Source organism: Scyliorhinus canicula, chromosome 9 (assembly GCF_902713615.1).
Source record: "Scyliorhinus canicula chromosome 9, sScyCan1.1, whole genome shotgun sequence".
In the NCBI taxonomy this organism is placed as follows: Eukaryota; Metazoa; Chordata; class Chondrichthyes; order Carcharhiniformes; family Scyliorhinidae; genus Scyliorhinus; species Scyliorhinus canicula.
The window spans coordinates 96,912,655-96,928,209 of record NC_052154.1 but is presented as its reverse complement, the minus strand read 5'-3'; the positions used below and the strand labels follow the sequence as shown (position 1 = coordinate 96,928,209).

The 15,555-nt window shown below is 48.3% G+C and overlaps 1 protein-coding gene across 1 annotated transcript in view; it reads left to right on the top strand.

Annotated features, from left to right (window-relative positions):
- Positions 1–694: 694 nt before the first annotated feature.
- LOC119971561 (lysosomal acid phosphatase-like) overlaps positions 695–15,555 on the top strand; it is a 153,603-nt gene continuing 138,742 nt past the window's right edge. Inside the window, exon 1 of the mRNA XM_038807253.1 lies at positions 695–1,039. Within this exon, the coding sequence (XP_038663181.1) occupies positions 923–1,039 (117 nt within the window). The 5' untranslated portion in view covers positions 695–922. The remainder of the gene's footprint in view (positions 1,040–15,555) is intronic.

Sequence of the window (15,555 nt, the reverse complement as noted above, 5' to 3'; positions counted from 1 at the left end):
TTGCTTCCTGAAGTCAATGACCATGTCCCTATCCAAATGGTATTTGAAGAGTGTGTGTAAGGCCAGCACAGGTTAATCTGCTCATTATACTAGTTTGGGGGAATCTTGCTGCTCAATGGAAACGCCCAGACTGTGAAGGGCTGCAGGGGAGTGGCACTGTCGCTGGGATAGTAATCCAGAGACCCAGGAAAATGATCTGGGTTCGAATCCCACTATGGCAGCAGCTTATGGAATTTAAAGCCAATAAAATATCTGAAGGGCTGCAGGATGCCCCAATTCCTCTTGTCAAAGGCGGGCGATGGTTCCGAGGAGCAGGTCCGGGGATACGAGGGGCGGACACACCATCCTTGTTGCTAGGGGCGGGTTGGCGGTTACTAGGGGCGGGTCCGCGGGTACTAGGCGCGGGCCCAGCATCCCTGTTACTAGGGGCGAGTCCGCCATCCCAGTTGCGAGGGGCGGGTCGGGGGTTGCGAGGGGCGGGTCGGGGGTTGCGAGGGGCGGGTCGGGGGTTGCGAGGGGCGGGGCCGGGGTTGCGAGGGGCGGGGCCGGGGTTGCGAGGGGCGGGGTCGGGGTTGCGAGGGGCTGGGGCGGGGTTGCTAGGGGCGGGGCCGGGTTGCTAGGGGCGGGACCGGGGTTGCTAGGGGCGGGACCGGGGTTGCTAGGGGCGGGGCCGGGGTTGCTAGGGGCGGGGCCGGGGTTGCTGAGGCAGGCCCACCATGCCCTGTTACTCGGGGCCAGTCCGCTATCCCTGTTGCTAGGGGCGGGCGCGGGTTTGCTCGGGGCGGGCCCACCATTCCCTGTTACTCGGGACCAGGCCGCTATCCCTGTTGCTAGGGGCGGGCCCGGGGTTGCTAGGGGCGGACTCACCATTCCCCGGCCCCAGACGGTGGTTCCGGGAGCTCAGGCCCGGCTCTCCCACAGGATGGTCGCCGGATCCGCGTTTCGGGCCTCCCGGGCTCTGCTCGGCATCAGCGCGATGGGGATTCTGATCGGGATTCTGAGAGCGGCGGAGGGAAGAGAACTGAAATTCGTCAACCTGGTGAGAGAGAGAGAGAGAGAGAGTGTGTGTGTGAGAGAGAGAGAGAGAGTGTGTGTGTGAGAGTGTGTGTGTGTGTGTGTGTGAGAGAGAGAGAGAGAGAGAGTGAGTGTGTGAGAGAGAGAGAGAGAGAGAGCGTGTGTGTGTGTGTGTGTGTGAGAGAGAGAGAGAGTGAGTGAGTGTGTGTGTGAGAGCGAGTGTGTGTGTGTGAGAGCGAGTGTGTGTGTGTGAGAGCGAGTGTGTGTGTGAGAGAGCGAGTGTGTGTGTGAGAGAGCGAGTGTGTGTGTGAGAGCGAGTGTGTGTGTGAGAGCGAGTGTGTGTGAGAGAGCGAGTGTGTGTGTGAGAGAGCGAGTGTGTGTGTGAGAGAGCGAGTGTGTGTGTGAGAGAGCGAGTGTGTGTGTGAGAGAGCGTGTGTGTGTGTGAGAGAGCGAGCGTGTGTGTGTGAGAGCGAGCGTGTGTGTGTGAGAGCGAGCGTGTGTGTGTGAGAGCGAGCGTGTGTGTGTGAGAGCGAGCGTGTGTGTGTGAGAGCGAGCGTGTGTGTGTGAGAGCGAGCGTGTGTGTGTGAGAGCGAGCGTGTGTGTGTGAGAGCGAGCGTGTGTGTGTGAGAGCGAGCGTGTGTGTGTGAGAGCGAGCGTGTGTGTGAGAGAGCGAGCGTGTGTGTGAGAGAGCGAGCGTGTGTGTGAGAGAGCGAGCGTGTGTGTGAGAGAGCGAGCGTGTGTGTGAGAGAGCGAGCGTGTGTGTGAGAGAGCGAGCGTGGGTGTGAGAGCGAGCGTGGGTGTGTGAGAGAGCGAGCGTGGGTGTGTGAGAGAGCGAGCGTGTGTGTGTGAGAGCGAGCGTGTGTGTGAGAGAGCGAGCGTGTGTGTGAGAGAGCGAGCGTGTGTGTGAGAGAGCGAGCGTGTGTGTGAGAGAGCGAGCGTGTGTGTGAGAGAGCGAGCGTGTGTGTGAGAGAGCGAGCGTGTGTGTGAGAGAGCGAGCGTGTGTGTGAGAGAGCGAGCGTGTGTGTGTGAGAGAGCGAGCGTGTGTGTGTGAGAGAGCGAGCGTGTGTGTGAGAGAGCGAGCGTGTGTGTGAGAGAGCGAGCGTGTGCGTGAGAGAGCGCGCGCGTGAGAGCGTGCGCGCGTGAGAGAGCGAGCGTGCGCGCGTGAGAGAGCGTGCGAGAGCGAGCGTGCGCGCGTGCGAGAGCGAGCGTGCGAGAGCGCACGCGAGCGACCGTGCGTGTGTGTGTGCCAGGGTGTGTGTGTGGGGGGTGGGGGTGAGAGAGAGCTTTTGGGGGAGAGGAAAGAACTGGGGTTGTAGAGGGAAACCATTACTTGCTGACCGACTGTATACTCTACGTTGTGGACGGTTTTGTCAAGCGCCTTTCTTTTAGCGCCTAGTCGGACAGCTGCAGTGAGCTGTGCTGCTTTTATATACTTTGTGACTTGTTCGACTGCTTTTTCATGGGTGTGAGCGGTGACTGTTGGTCTTGCCAAATCGAGACCTCGTAAATATTCAATTCCCTTCATGGGTCATCCGGTCTTAGTTCACAGTAACTTTAAAAAAAAACATTAAAAAAAATTTAATTTACTAATTAATTGATGCAAAGTCAATTGGAGGGGTGCAGTGCTCTGACTGTGAGATGTGGCAGGTCCGGGAGGCTTCCAGCGTCCCGGATGGCTTCATCTTACACAGCTGGAGCTCCTCACAGACCGCATGGCTCGGTTGGAACAGCAGTTGGATGCACTTAGCAGCATGCAGGTGGCGGAAAGCGTCATAGATAGCAGTTATATAAATGTGGTCACACCCACGGTGCAGGCAGAGAAATGGGTGACCACCAGAAGGGGCAGGCAGTCAGTGCAATATTCCCCTGTGGTTGTCCCCCGCTCGAACATTGTACCCTTTGGATACTGAAAATGAAAATGAAAATCGCTTAATGTCACGAGTAGGCTTCAATGAAGTTACAGTGAAAAGCCCCTAGTCGCCACATTCCGGCGCCTGTCTGGGGAGGCTTGTACGGGAATCGAACCGTGCTGCTGGCCTGCTTGGTCTGCTTTAAAAGCCAGCGATTTAGCCCAGTGAGCTAAACCGGCCCCTATGGGGGGAGATAGCCTATCAGTGGAACACAGCAGCAGCCAGAGCAGTGGCACCACGGCTGGCTCTGATGTTCAGCACGGAGGGTCAAAGCGCAGAAGAGCAATAGTCCTAGGGGATTCTATAGTCAGGGGCACAGATAGGTACTTCTGTGGACGTGAAAGAGACTCTGGGATGGTATGTTGCCTCCCTGTTGCCCGGGTCCAGGATGTCTCCGAACAGGTAGCAGGCATCCTGAAGGAGGAGGGCAAACAGGCAGGGGTTGTTGTATATATTGGTACTAACAACATAGGCAGGAAGGGGCATGAGGTCCTGCAGCAGGAGTTCAGGGAGCTAGGCAGAAAGTTAAAAGACAGGACCTCTAGGGTTGTAATCTCCGGGATTACTCCCTTGTGCCACGTGCCAGTGAGGCTAGAAATAGGAAGATAGAGCAGCTAAACAGCTGGTGAGGGAGGGTTTCCGTTATTTGGACCACTGGGAGCTCTTCAGAAAGCATCCTATCTGGTTGCCTCACAGCCTGGTATGCCAACTGCTCGGCTCAGGACTGCAAGAAACTTCAGAGAGTCGTGAACACCGCCCAGTCCATCACACGAACCTGCCTCCCATCCGTTGACTCCATCTACACCTCCCACTGCCTGGGGAAAGCGGGCAGCATAATCAAAGATCCCTCTCAACCGGCTTACTCACTCTTCCAACTTCTTCCATCGGGGAGGAGATACAGAAGTCTGAGAACACGCACAAACAGACTCAAAAACAGCTTCTTCCCTGCTGTTACCAGACTCCTAAACGACCCTCATATGGACTGACCAGATTAATACCACATTCTTGTATGCTTCACCCGATGCCGGTGTTTATGCATTTGCATTGTGTACCTTGTGTTGCCCTTTTATGTATTTTATTTTAATTTTATTTTCCTGTACTAAATGATCTGTTTGAGCTGAAGAAAAATACTTTTCACTGTACCTCGGTACACGTGACAATAAACAAATCCATCTTTCCATTGTGGGGCAGGTGTGACCTGTATAAGAAGGACGGGTTGCATCTAAATTGGAGAGGCATGAATATCCTGGCCGCGAGGTTTGCTAGTGTCACACTGGAGGGTTTAAACTGATATGGCAGGGGGGTGGGCACCGGAACAATAGGTCAGAAGGTGAAAGCATTGAGGGAGAACCAGAGAATAGGGCCAGTATGGCTCTGAGGAAGAGCAGACAGGGAGATGTTGCTAAAAAACAGTGGGTCTGGTGGCCTGAAGTGCATATGTTTTAATGCAAGAAGTATTACGGGTAAGGCAGATGAATTTAGAGCTTGGATTAGTACTTGGAACTATGATGTTGTTGCCATTACAGAGACCTGGTTGAGGGAAGGACAGGATAGGCAGCTAAATGTTCCAGCATTTGGATGTTTCAGGCAGGATAGAGGGGGATGTAAAAGGAGTGGAGGAGTTGCATTACTGGTCAGAGAGGATATCACCGCTGTACTACAGGAGGACACCTCAGCGGGCAGTGGGCTATATGGGTAGAGATCAGGAATAAGAAGGGTGCAGTCACAATGTTGGGGGCTTACTACAGGCCTCCTAACAGCCAGCGGGGGATAGAGTAGCAGATACGTAGATTAATTTTGAAAACAAGTAAAAACAACAGGGTTGTTGTGATGGTAGACTTCAACTTCCCCAATATTGACTGGGACACACTTAGTGCTAGGGGATTAGACGGGGCAGAGTTTGTAAGGAGCATCCAGGAGGGCTTCTTAAAACAATATGTAGATAGTTCATCTAGAGAAGGGGCTGTACTCGACCTGGTATTGGTGAATGAGCCCGGCCAGGTGGTAGAAGTTTCAGTAGGGGAGCATTTCGGGAACAGTGACCACAATTCAGTAAGTTTTAAAGTGCTGGTGGACGAGGATAAGAGTGGTCCTGGGGTGAATGTGCTAAATTGGGGGAAGGCTAATTATAACAATATTAGGCGGGAACTGAATAACCCAGATTGAGGGCGGATGTTTTGAGGGTAAATCAACATCTGACATGTGAGAGGCTTTCAAATATCAGTTGAAAGGAATTCAGGACTGGCATGTTTCTGTGCGGAAGAAGGATAAATACGGCAAATTTCGAGAACCTTGGATAACGAGAGATATTGTAGGCCTCGTCAAAAAGAAAAAGAGGCATTTGTCAGGGCTAGAAGGCTGGGAACAGACAATTCCTATGTGGAATATAAGGAAAGTAGGAAGGAAATTAAGCAAGGAGTCAGGAGGGCTAGAAGGGGTCACGAAAAGTCAATGGCAAATAGGGTTAAGGAAAATCCCAAGGCTTTTTACACATACATAAAAAGCAAGAGAGTAGCCAGGGAAAGGGTTGGCCCACTGAAGGATAGGCAAGGGAATCTATGTGTGGAGCCAGAGGAAATGGGTGAGGTACTAAATGAATACTTTGCATCAGTATTCACCAAAGAGAAGGAATTGGTGGATTTTGAGTCTGGAGAAGGGTTTGTAGATAGCCTGGTTCACATTAAGATCCAAAAAGACGAGGTGTTGGACGTCTTGAAAAATATTAAGGTAGATAAGTCCCCAGGGCCTGATGGGATCTACCCCAGAATACTGAAGGAGGCAAGAGAGGAAATTGCTGAGACCTTGACAGAAATCTTTGGATCCTCGCTGTCGCGGACGACTGTGATGTCCCGGACGACTGGAGAATAGCCAATGTTTTTCCTTTGTTTAAGAAGGGTAGCAAGGATAATCCAGGGAACTACAGGCCGGTGAGCCTTACGTCAGTGGTAGGGAAATTACTGGAGAGAATTCTTCGAGACAGGATCTACTTCCATTTGGAAGCAAAAGGACGTATTAGTGAGAGGCAGCATGGTTTTGTGAAGGGGAGGTCGTGTCTCACTAACTTGATAGAGTTTTTCGAAGAGGTCACAAAGGTGATTGATTCAGGTAGGGCAGTGGATGTTGTCTATATGTACTTCAGTAAGGCCTTTGACAAGGTCCCTCATGCTAGACTGGTTCAAAAGGTGAAGTCACACGGAATCAGGGGTGAACTGGCAAGATGAATACAGAACTGGCTAGGTCATAGCAGGCAGAGAGTAGCAATGAAGAGGTGCTTTTCTATTTGGAGGGCTGTGACTCGTGGTGTTACGCAGGGATCAGTGCTGGGACCGTTGCTGTTCGTAGTATATATAAATGATTTGGAGGAAAATGTAACTGGTCTGATTAGTAAGTTTGCAGACGACACAAAGGTTGGTGGAATTGCGGATAGCGATGAGGACTGGCAGAGGATACAGCAGGATTTAGATCGTTTGGAGACTTCGGCGGAGAGATGGCAGATGGAGTTTAATCTGGACAAACGTGAGGTAATGCATTTTGGAAGGTCTAATGCACATAGGGAATGTACAGTGAATGCTAGAACTCTAAAGAGTATTGACAGTCAGAGAGATCTAAGTGTACAGGTCCACAGGTCACTGAAAGGGGCAACACAGATGGGGAAGGTAGTCAGGAGAAGGAAACTCAGTTTGTTCTCACTGGAAAGATGGAGGTTGAGGGGCAACCTGACAGAGGTCTACAAAATTATGAGGGGCATAGACAGAATGGATAGTCAGAGGCTTTTTCCCAGGGTAGATGGGTCAATTACTAGGGGGCATAGATTTAAGGTGTGAAGGGCAAGGTTTGGTGGAGATGTACGAGGCAAGTTTTTTTACACAGAGGGTATTGGGTGTCTGGAACTCGCTGCTGGAGGAGGTGGTGGAAGCAGGGATGATAGTGACATTTAAGGGCATCTGGACAAATACATGAATAGGATGGGAATAGAGGGATACGGACCCAGGAAGTATAGAAGATATTAGTTTAGATGGGCAGCATGGTCGGCATGGGCTTGGAGGGCCGAAGGGCCTGAGCCTGTGCTGTACCTTTCTTTGTTCTTTGTCTTAAGAGTGTGGGGGGTGAATCCTGTGGAACTGGAAACGGTGTTCCGAATAAACATAAGTGTGAGGGGGAATGAGAGAGGGTGGGTGGGGGAGTGAGAGAGTGGGGGTGAGAGGGAGAACTGAGAGTGTGAATGGGAGAACTGTGTCCCATGTGGTATTATTCTGTTGCACCACCTTCCTTATGGTCGCTTTTAAAGTGCGTTTTGTTCTCTCTACGATGCCGCTGGATTAGGGGTGATATGCTACATGGAATTTTTGCTTGATCCCATAAATTGTTAGAACATTTTGCATGACTCTGCCGGTTAAGTGGGAACCTTGGTCTGACTCAACGCTGCGGGGGAGACCCCAGCGTGTAAATATCTGTTGGGTCAAAATCTTAGCGGTGGCTTTTGCTGTGATTGTCCGTGAAGGAAATGTTTCTACCCATTTAGTAAAGGTGTCGATTACAACCAAAATGTACTTGAAACCGTTTCTGCAAGGGTGGAGGGGGCCAATGCAGTCAAAGAACAAAGACAAAGAACAAAGAAAATTACAGCACAGGAACAGGCCCTTCGGCCCTCCCAGCCTGCGCCGATCCAGATCCTTTATCTAAACCTGTCTCCTATTTTCCAACGTCTACTTCCCTCTGTTCCCGCCCATTCATATACCTGTCTAGATGCTGCTTAAATGATGCTATCGTGCCCGCCTCTACCACCTCCGCTGGTAAAGCGTTCCAGGCACCCACCACCCTCTGCGTAAAAAAACTTTCCACGCACATCTCCCTTAAACTTTCCCCCTCTCACTTTGAAATCGTGACCCCTTGTAACTGACACCCCCACTCTTGGGAAAAGCTTGTTGCTATCCACCCTGTCCATACCTCTCATAATTTTGTAGACCTCAATCAGGTCCCCCCTCAACCTCCGTCTTTCCAACGAAAACAATCCTAATCTACTCAACCTTTCTTCATAGCTAGCACCCTCCATACCAGGCAACATCCCGGTGAACCTCCTCTGCACCATCTCTAAAGCATCCACATCCTTCTGGTAATGTGGCGACCAGAACTGCACGCAGTATTCCAAATGTGGCCGAACGAAAGTCCGATACAACTGTAACATGACCTGCCAACTCTTGTACTCAATACCCCGTCCGATGAAGGCAAGCATGCTGTATGCCTTCTTGACCACTCTATCAACCTGCGTTGCCACCTTCAGGGTACAATGGACCTGAACTCCCAGATCTCTCTGCACATCAATTTTCCCCAAGACCCTTCCATTGACCATATAGTCCACTCTTGAATTTGATCTTCCAAAATGCATCACCTCGCATTTGCCTGGATTGAACACCATCTGCCATTTCTCTGCCCAACTCTCCAATCTATCTATATTTTGTTGTATTCTCTGACAGTCCTCCTCGCTATCTGCAACTCTACCAATCTTAGTATCATCTGCAAACTTTTTAATCAGACCACCTATACCTTCCTCCAGGTCATTTATGTAGATCACAAAAAACAGTGGTCCGAGCACGGATCCCTGTGGAACACCACTAGTCACCCTTCTCCATTTTGAGACACTCCCTTCCACCACTACTCTCTGTGTCCTGTTGCCCAGCCAGTTCTTTATCCATCTAGCTAGTACACCCTGAACCCCATACGACTTCAATTTTTCCATCAACCTGCCATGGGAAACCTTATCAAACGCCTTACTAAAGTCCATGTATACGACATCTACAGCCCTTCCCTCATCAATTAACTTTGTCACTTCCTCAAAGAATTCTATTAGGTTTGTAAGACATGACCTTCCCTGCACAAAACCATGCTGTCTATCACTGATAAGTCTATTTTCTTCCAGATGTGAATAGATCCTATCCCTAAGTATCTTCTCCAACAGTTTGCCTACCACTGACGTCAAGGTCACAGGTCTATAATTCCCTGGATTATCCCTGCTACCCTTCTTAAACAAAGGGACAACATTAGCAATTCTCCAGTCCTCCGGGACCTCACCCGTGCTCAAGGATGCTGCAAAGATATCTGTTAAGGCCCCAGCTATTTCGACCCTCGCTTCCCTCAATAACCTGGGATAGATCCCATTGGGTCCTGGGGACTTGTCCACCTTAATGTCTTTTAGAATACCCAAAACATCCCCCTTCCGTATGACAGCCTGACCGAGAGCATTTAAACATCCATCCCTAGCCTCAACATCCGTCTTGTCCCTCTCCTTTGTGAATACCGATGCAAAGTACTCATTAAGAATCTCGCCCATTTCCTCTGAGTCCACGCATAAATTTCCTCTTTTGTCTTTAAGTGGGCCAATCCTTTCTCTAGTTACCCTCTTGCTTCTTACATACAAATAAAATGCTTTGGGATTTTCCTTAAATTTGTCCAAGGGCTATTAACAGGTCGGGTGTGACGTAATTGTCCTTTCTTTGTGTACCGTTCGGGTTTGTAAGGATTGTAAGGAGGACAGATACATAATGTGTTATATTGATTTTTAAATCAGGCCACCAACACAAAAGTCTTAAATTGGCAATGGTATTGTCTGTCCCCTGATGTCCGTGGTAAATTAGCTGATTTCTGTCCTGGGTGGGGACCACATAAATTCTGTCTTTTAAAACTATACCGGCCTGTACCGTCAGAGAGTCCGTCCATTTATCATAGAGGGCCGAGAAGTTGCTGTTGATGCTATATTTACTCACTATAAATATGGCAGCCAATCAGGTTGCCCTTCTTTTGTCTAGATATTGATATTATATTGCTTTCAGACTTGCCAGGTATAAAATGATACCACCACAAGGTTCAACCAGATATCGATCAAAGACCCAACAACCAGTTAGTTAGTTCAAGTTCAATAATACTTTATTTACACACAAGATTATACATGCAACATAAGCACTACGAGCTAAATTACATCTAACACTATGACACCCTGTACTTAACTTCAGGCTTTGGTCAGTGGCCTTTGTTTGAATCTGGATCTGCTGGGTCTGCAGAAGTAACTGCGGTTCAGCTCGGCTCATCCATCTGGTAGCGAGCGTTGAACTTGGGCTTGCTTCTGGTTGTGGTGCTACAGTTGGAGATAGACTATGCTGGAGCGCCAGGTCCAAAAGAGATCGAACACGTGGCAGTGTTTCTCTTTATCCTTGCGGGGGGGGGGGGGGGGGTTCAAGCTTTTTTGGGCGGTCCTTAGGTTCTCAATCACTGCCTTTGATCTGAGCCAATAAAGGGGTGGGTGCTTTGATGGCTGGGCATGTCCTAAGTGGTCATTGACCTTGCTGTTTATGCTTTCTGAGTAAAGGGAGTGGCACCGATGTGTCTGGAATTGTATCGGTTACCTGAGTCCTTTGACTTGGGGAAATGGGTCATTAGAATGCAAATCAGCAGGGGGTTTCAATACTGTCTGGTTATCTGCTTACATACATTTAGGCTCTGAGTCTGCCAGAATATTTTATTAGTAATATTTCCCTCGAGTCTTTGCAAATGTCCATGTTTCTTTGTAAGTGGCCATCCCGGATGGCTACAGTCCGTCCTCTTGATCCTAAACGCGAAGCATGGTGATCTCACTACTGAATCTTCATCTGTTCTTTGGTGTGCCGGGTACCCTTAATCAAGGGAAGGTTCTATACTACTCTGTTCAATGGATTGGAACATTTATCTAATTTTTAATACATCTCACAACTATAGAAATTATAAGGGGGCACTATAACATTTAATCATTCATTTAACTTCTTTGCACAAACCTCTAACTGTCCTTACCTAAACTACACTTATGCTGCCAGCTAATAACCAAATATTGCATTACAGTACAAAAAATTAAACAATAGCAGCATCACATTTCTACTTAAACTTATCACATTTACAGAAAATGCAGCCTTTATTGAAAACTGCAGGATTTATTAGTCAGAAAAAGGGTTCAAAAAGAGTATGGGGTCTGTTGAAGTCCGAGAAAAGGGGCTCTGAGTGTATATATTGGGGAGCGGGAGGCTCTCCTTTGCCGTTTTCAAAGTCTTAAGTGTCTGAACAACACTGCATAGTATTGCAATATCTAAAATGGCTTCTACCATGTATGAGAGGGAATACTATTTTATGGTTTTTTTCGCACCATGTGGCGGTATCAATGTTTATTTCCATTTTTTTAGAACAGTACAGCACAGAACAGGCCCTTCGGCCCTCGATGTTGTGCCGAACAATGATCACCCCACTTAAACCCACGTAACCCGTATACCCGTAACCCAACAATCCCCCCATTAACCTTACACTACGGGCAATTTAGCATGGCCAATCCACCTAACCCGCACATCTTTGGACTGTGGGAGGAAACCGGAGCACCCGGAGGAAACCCACGCGCACACGGGGAGGACGTGCAGACTCCACACAGACAGTGACCCAGCCGGGAATCGAACCTGGGACCCTGGAGCTGTGAAGCATTGATGCTAACCACCATGCTACCATGAGGTGTGATGTCTGGGCTAGGGGGTATCGTGTGGTATGGTTGTCTTTGAGGCCAATGTATGGGTTACAGGGGCTGTTGACGCGCGCAACTGTCATGATCCAACAATGATCATGATGGAGGTCATCAGTCCTGCCTTCATCTTGCTGTTTGTTCTTTGTATCCTTGTATTTTCCTGGGGGTGCAAGCATAATATCTATTATTACCTTTGTTTAATATCTCATTTGTCTGTCCGTTTCTCAATATCAATTTCCCATTAGAATTGTCACCATGTGACTCCCTCATTTTTTTTAAACCAACCATTTTGGAGACAAGACATCTGAGAGAAAGAAAAATTCAGTCACAGTGCGAGCAATCTTGCAGTCTGGTGGTCGATGCGTTGAGTGGGTGGACAATTTCTCCGTCCAGTGTTGAGGTAGTTTTCCATAGCAGCAGATTTTGTTTCGACCAAGTGTGTTGAATATGTAAATAGCAGTTGGAGGTAGCGACCGAAAGGTCGTTGGAAAACAAATAAACTGTGGCAAAGTTCATTCTTTAAACCACACCTAAAAAAGCGCTAAACGAGTTTTGAAAAGAACTTTCCAAATTAGCGGGGCAGGCTGTGTATGAGCAGGACAAGAATGGGTGGAATCCCAGGGTAGGACGGCGATCAGTGCCGTTGCTCCACTACCCGAGCTTGGCTGACCAAATACATAGGGGGTCCTCGGGCAGCGTGGGGATTAGTGCCTTTACTCCGCTGCCTGGGTGACGGTACAAGAACGGAAAGAATTTGAATATCTATGGACTTCCGCCAAACTTGTTCCTTTAACTACCGTTTTGGCGTCAAAAGAGTAGTTATGACTGCATCAAGAAATTTAGCATGAGACAGAAAGAAGAAACTGTATCAAAAAATTTAGTGAGAGGTCGACACAAATAGTCATACAAAAAACAAACGTTCAACATTTTTAAAAAACAAATTAAATAAAGAAAAGTAGGCAGGCTCCATCAGAGAGTAGGACACGTAAATCTCAATCGGTTCCTTTCTCTCATCATCTGGACACGTCAGGGTTCCATTCCGAAAAGGGTCGTAAAGGGGTTACCATGGTGGGAGTCAGACTCTGAGTCATCACCATCGCCCGGTTGCCAAACTCATGTCTGGCATTTCTGTGCCATGGCCGTCGTGGGATCCATTTAATTAATTCTTGTCAACTGAGAGTTATCGCGGTGCCATTGTTTCTTGGCAAAGGGAGAAGTTGTATCGTCAGGCGGTGGGTCTGATTCTGGTTGAGGCACATAAATGGCATCTGAGGGGCCACACATATCTTGGTTGGTGTTACTGGGGCTGTAGTGACTGGGACCTGGTCTGTTTTGCCATTTGCCGGGGATCTCAAGTAAGTCCGTTATGCTGTCACTGTCGCTATCGGCTGAATCAAGTCCGAGGTGGAAACTCGTCCCTGGGGGTGGAGTCAAAGATATGTCTGTGGATGTGCTGTCCTGGCTGGGGGAGGGTTGGATTAGGTTGCCAGTGGGCCGGTCATAGTTGTCTGCTATTGTCAGTGAAATGTGGTGTGAGTGGCTGCACTGAGTTCCATAAAACTTAAGTTGGTTTATATGAAACCATCCTGATTTTCCGTTTGGATACGTAATTTTATATACTATGGGACTTACTTTATCGGAAATTAAGTAAGGTCCTGCAAATCTGGGGGAGAGGAATGAACTCAAATTGTATAGGAAGATCATCACCTGCTGTCCGTCTGTATACTCCACCGGGTGTACTGTTTTATCAAAGCAGGCCTTACTCTGCTTTTTCCTAGCGCCTAGTCGAACAGCTGCAGTGAGCTGTGCTGCTTTAATATTCTCCATCATGTTTTGGACCTTTTTTCGTGGGTAAGGGCGGTGACTGCAGGGCTGGCCAAATCCAAGTCCAAATAAATACTAGGTACCCTTCATGGTCGTCCGGTCATGAGGGTATGGGGGGTGTAACCTGTTGATCTCGACACCGTGTTTCTAATAAACATCAGTGTGAATGGGAAAACTGTGTCCCATGTCGTGTTGTGCTATTGCACCATTTTCCTAATCGTTGTTTCATAATGCTGCTGGATTGTGGGTGATAGGCAATATGAAACTTTTGTTTAATGCCGAAAATTGTTGGAACATTTTTCATCATTCTTCCTGTAGAATGCGAACCGTGGTCCGATTCAATACTACGGGGCAGTCCCCATCTTGTAAATATTTGTTGAGTTAGAATTTTTGCTGTCGCTTTAGCTGTATTTGTCCTGGAAGGAAATGCTTCTACCCATTTTGTGAAGGTATTGATCATAACAAACGCATATTTAAAACCATTTCTGCAGGGGGAAGGGGACCAATGTAATCTAGTTGTAAGTTCGTCTATGGGCCATTAACAGGGCGGGTGTGCCTTAGCTGACCTTTCTTTGCGTATCTGTCTGGGTAGTACTGAGCGCAAATTAAACCGTTTTCAATGTAATAGGTGACATCTGTTTTTAAATCGGGCCACCAGCAGAGAGGTCTTGGGTGGGCAAGGGTGGATTCTATCCCTTGGTGTCCGTGTCCATCATGAAATTGACAAATAATCTGGTTCCTGTCCTGGGTGGGGACCACATAAATACCATTCTTTAATATAATTCCGTCCTGAATCGTTAAAGTGTCTTTGAATTTGTCGTAGGGTGCTGGGTAATCACCTTTCAAAATTTTCCTTTAGCGTGTTGTCTGCTTTTTGCGCCTGTGCTAAATCTTGAATATTGGTCTGTGAGGTCTTGACTGCATGTACTGGGGCATTCTCGGAGGGGGGGGGGTTGCCAAAAGTGGCCGTGTCGTGACCCAGCTTTTGCTCGGGTGTCGGCTTTTACGTTACCGGGTGGGGAGGAACGATGATGGCTTCTAACTTTTATGATGCCTTCTTTGCGATCTTTAGCTTCTTCGAGAATGTGCTTTAGTAATGGTGTTGAGGGTAGGGGTTTACCGTCGGTGGATATAAATCCTCTAGATTCCCACAGGCAGGAATGTGATGGCTGCTAACTTGGCTGCCTACGAACATAATGTCCTGGTAACTTTAATGATATTTCCTCTAATGCGGGTCCCTGCGCGTCTTCTACATATATGCCACATTCTGTAATCCTTTTCCCATTATCAATGGTGGAGGAACCATCTACGTAAATTTTTATCTGTGGGCTGGGTTCTCGGTGGTCTGATGCCTGCTTTTGACGGTAACAATTTAGGAATAAAGGGGGTGTTGTGACTGGCTGCAATGATTTCACACTCGTGTGGGGTTCCTGCATACTGTAATTTATCTGCCAAAAACGTATGTGTCTTTGTCCTTTTCACTGTGCTGTCGCGTCCTTGTACGAGTCGGGTCCAGCGCACTGCTCTAATTTGGCTAACTGTACCATCCTTCAACCTATCGTCTAACAGTAGCTGTATTGGGGTGTGCTGGGTCAGATTGGTTATGGAGTTGAGTCCTGTTATGTACGCGAAGTACTGAACAGCCCAAAAAACTGCGAGCAATTGCCTTTCGTAGGCTAAAAATCCTTGCTCTACCAGATCTAAAACTCGTGAGGCATAGGCTACGGGTCCTAAACGATGGTGCCTTTCCTGGAGAAGTACAGCCGAAAGGGTTCGGTCAGGGGTCGCTACCTGGGAGTGTGGGTCTGGTGCCTGCAAAGCGGGAGCAGTACCTAGGGTGCGTTTTAGTGCATTGATGGCATCCGTGTGCTGTGGAAGCCATTTCCATGGGGCCTGTTTCTGAAGGAGGTCGGAAAGTGGGGCTGCCTTTGTGGCGACACCGTCTATATGGTTCCTACAGTAACCAACCAATCCTAAAAATGACCTGAGTGCTGTAACATTATAGGGCAAGAGTAATTTAACAATTTACGTTTTTGCTCTATCTCACATTTAACTGTTCTTAAATACATTACCTTTTCTTGGAGAATTTGTGCTTTTTTGGGGTTGACTTTACATCCAATTTCTTTTAGGAGACCTAACAGTTCGGAAAGAAGTTGAATGTGCTCTTCCTTGGTGTCAGTCTGTAGGAGCAATTCGTCCACATACTGAATGAGGCATTTGGGTCGGGAAAATTTTGATAATCCATTCGTCAATTGTCTGTGAAAAATGGAGGGGGAGTTG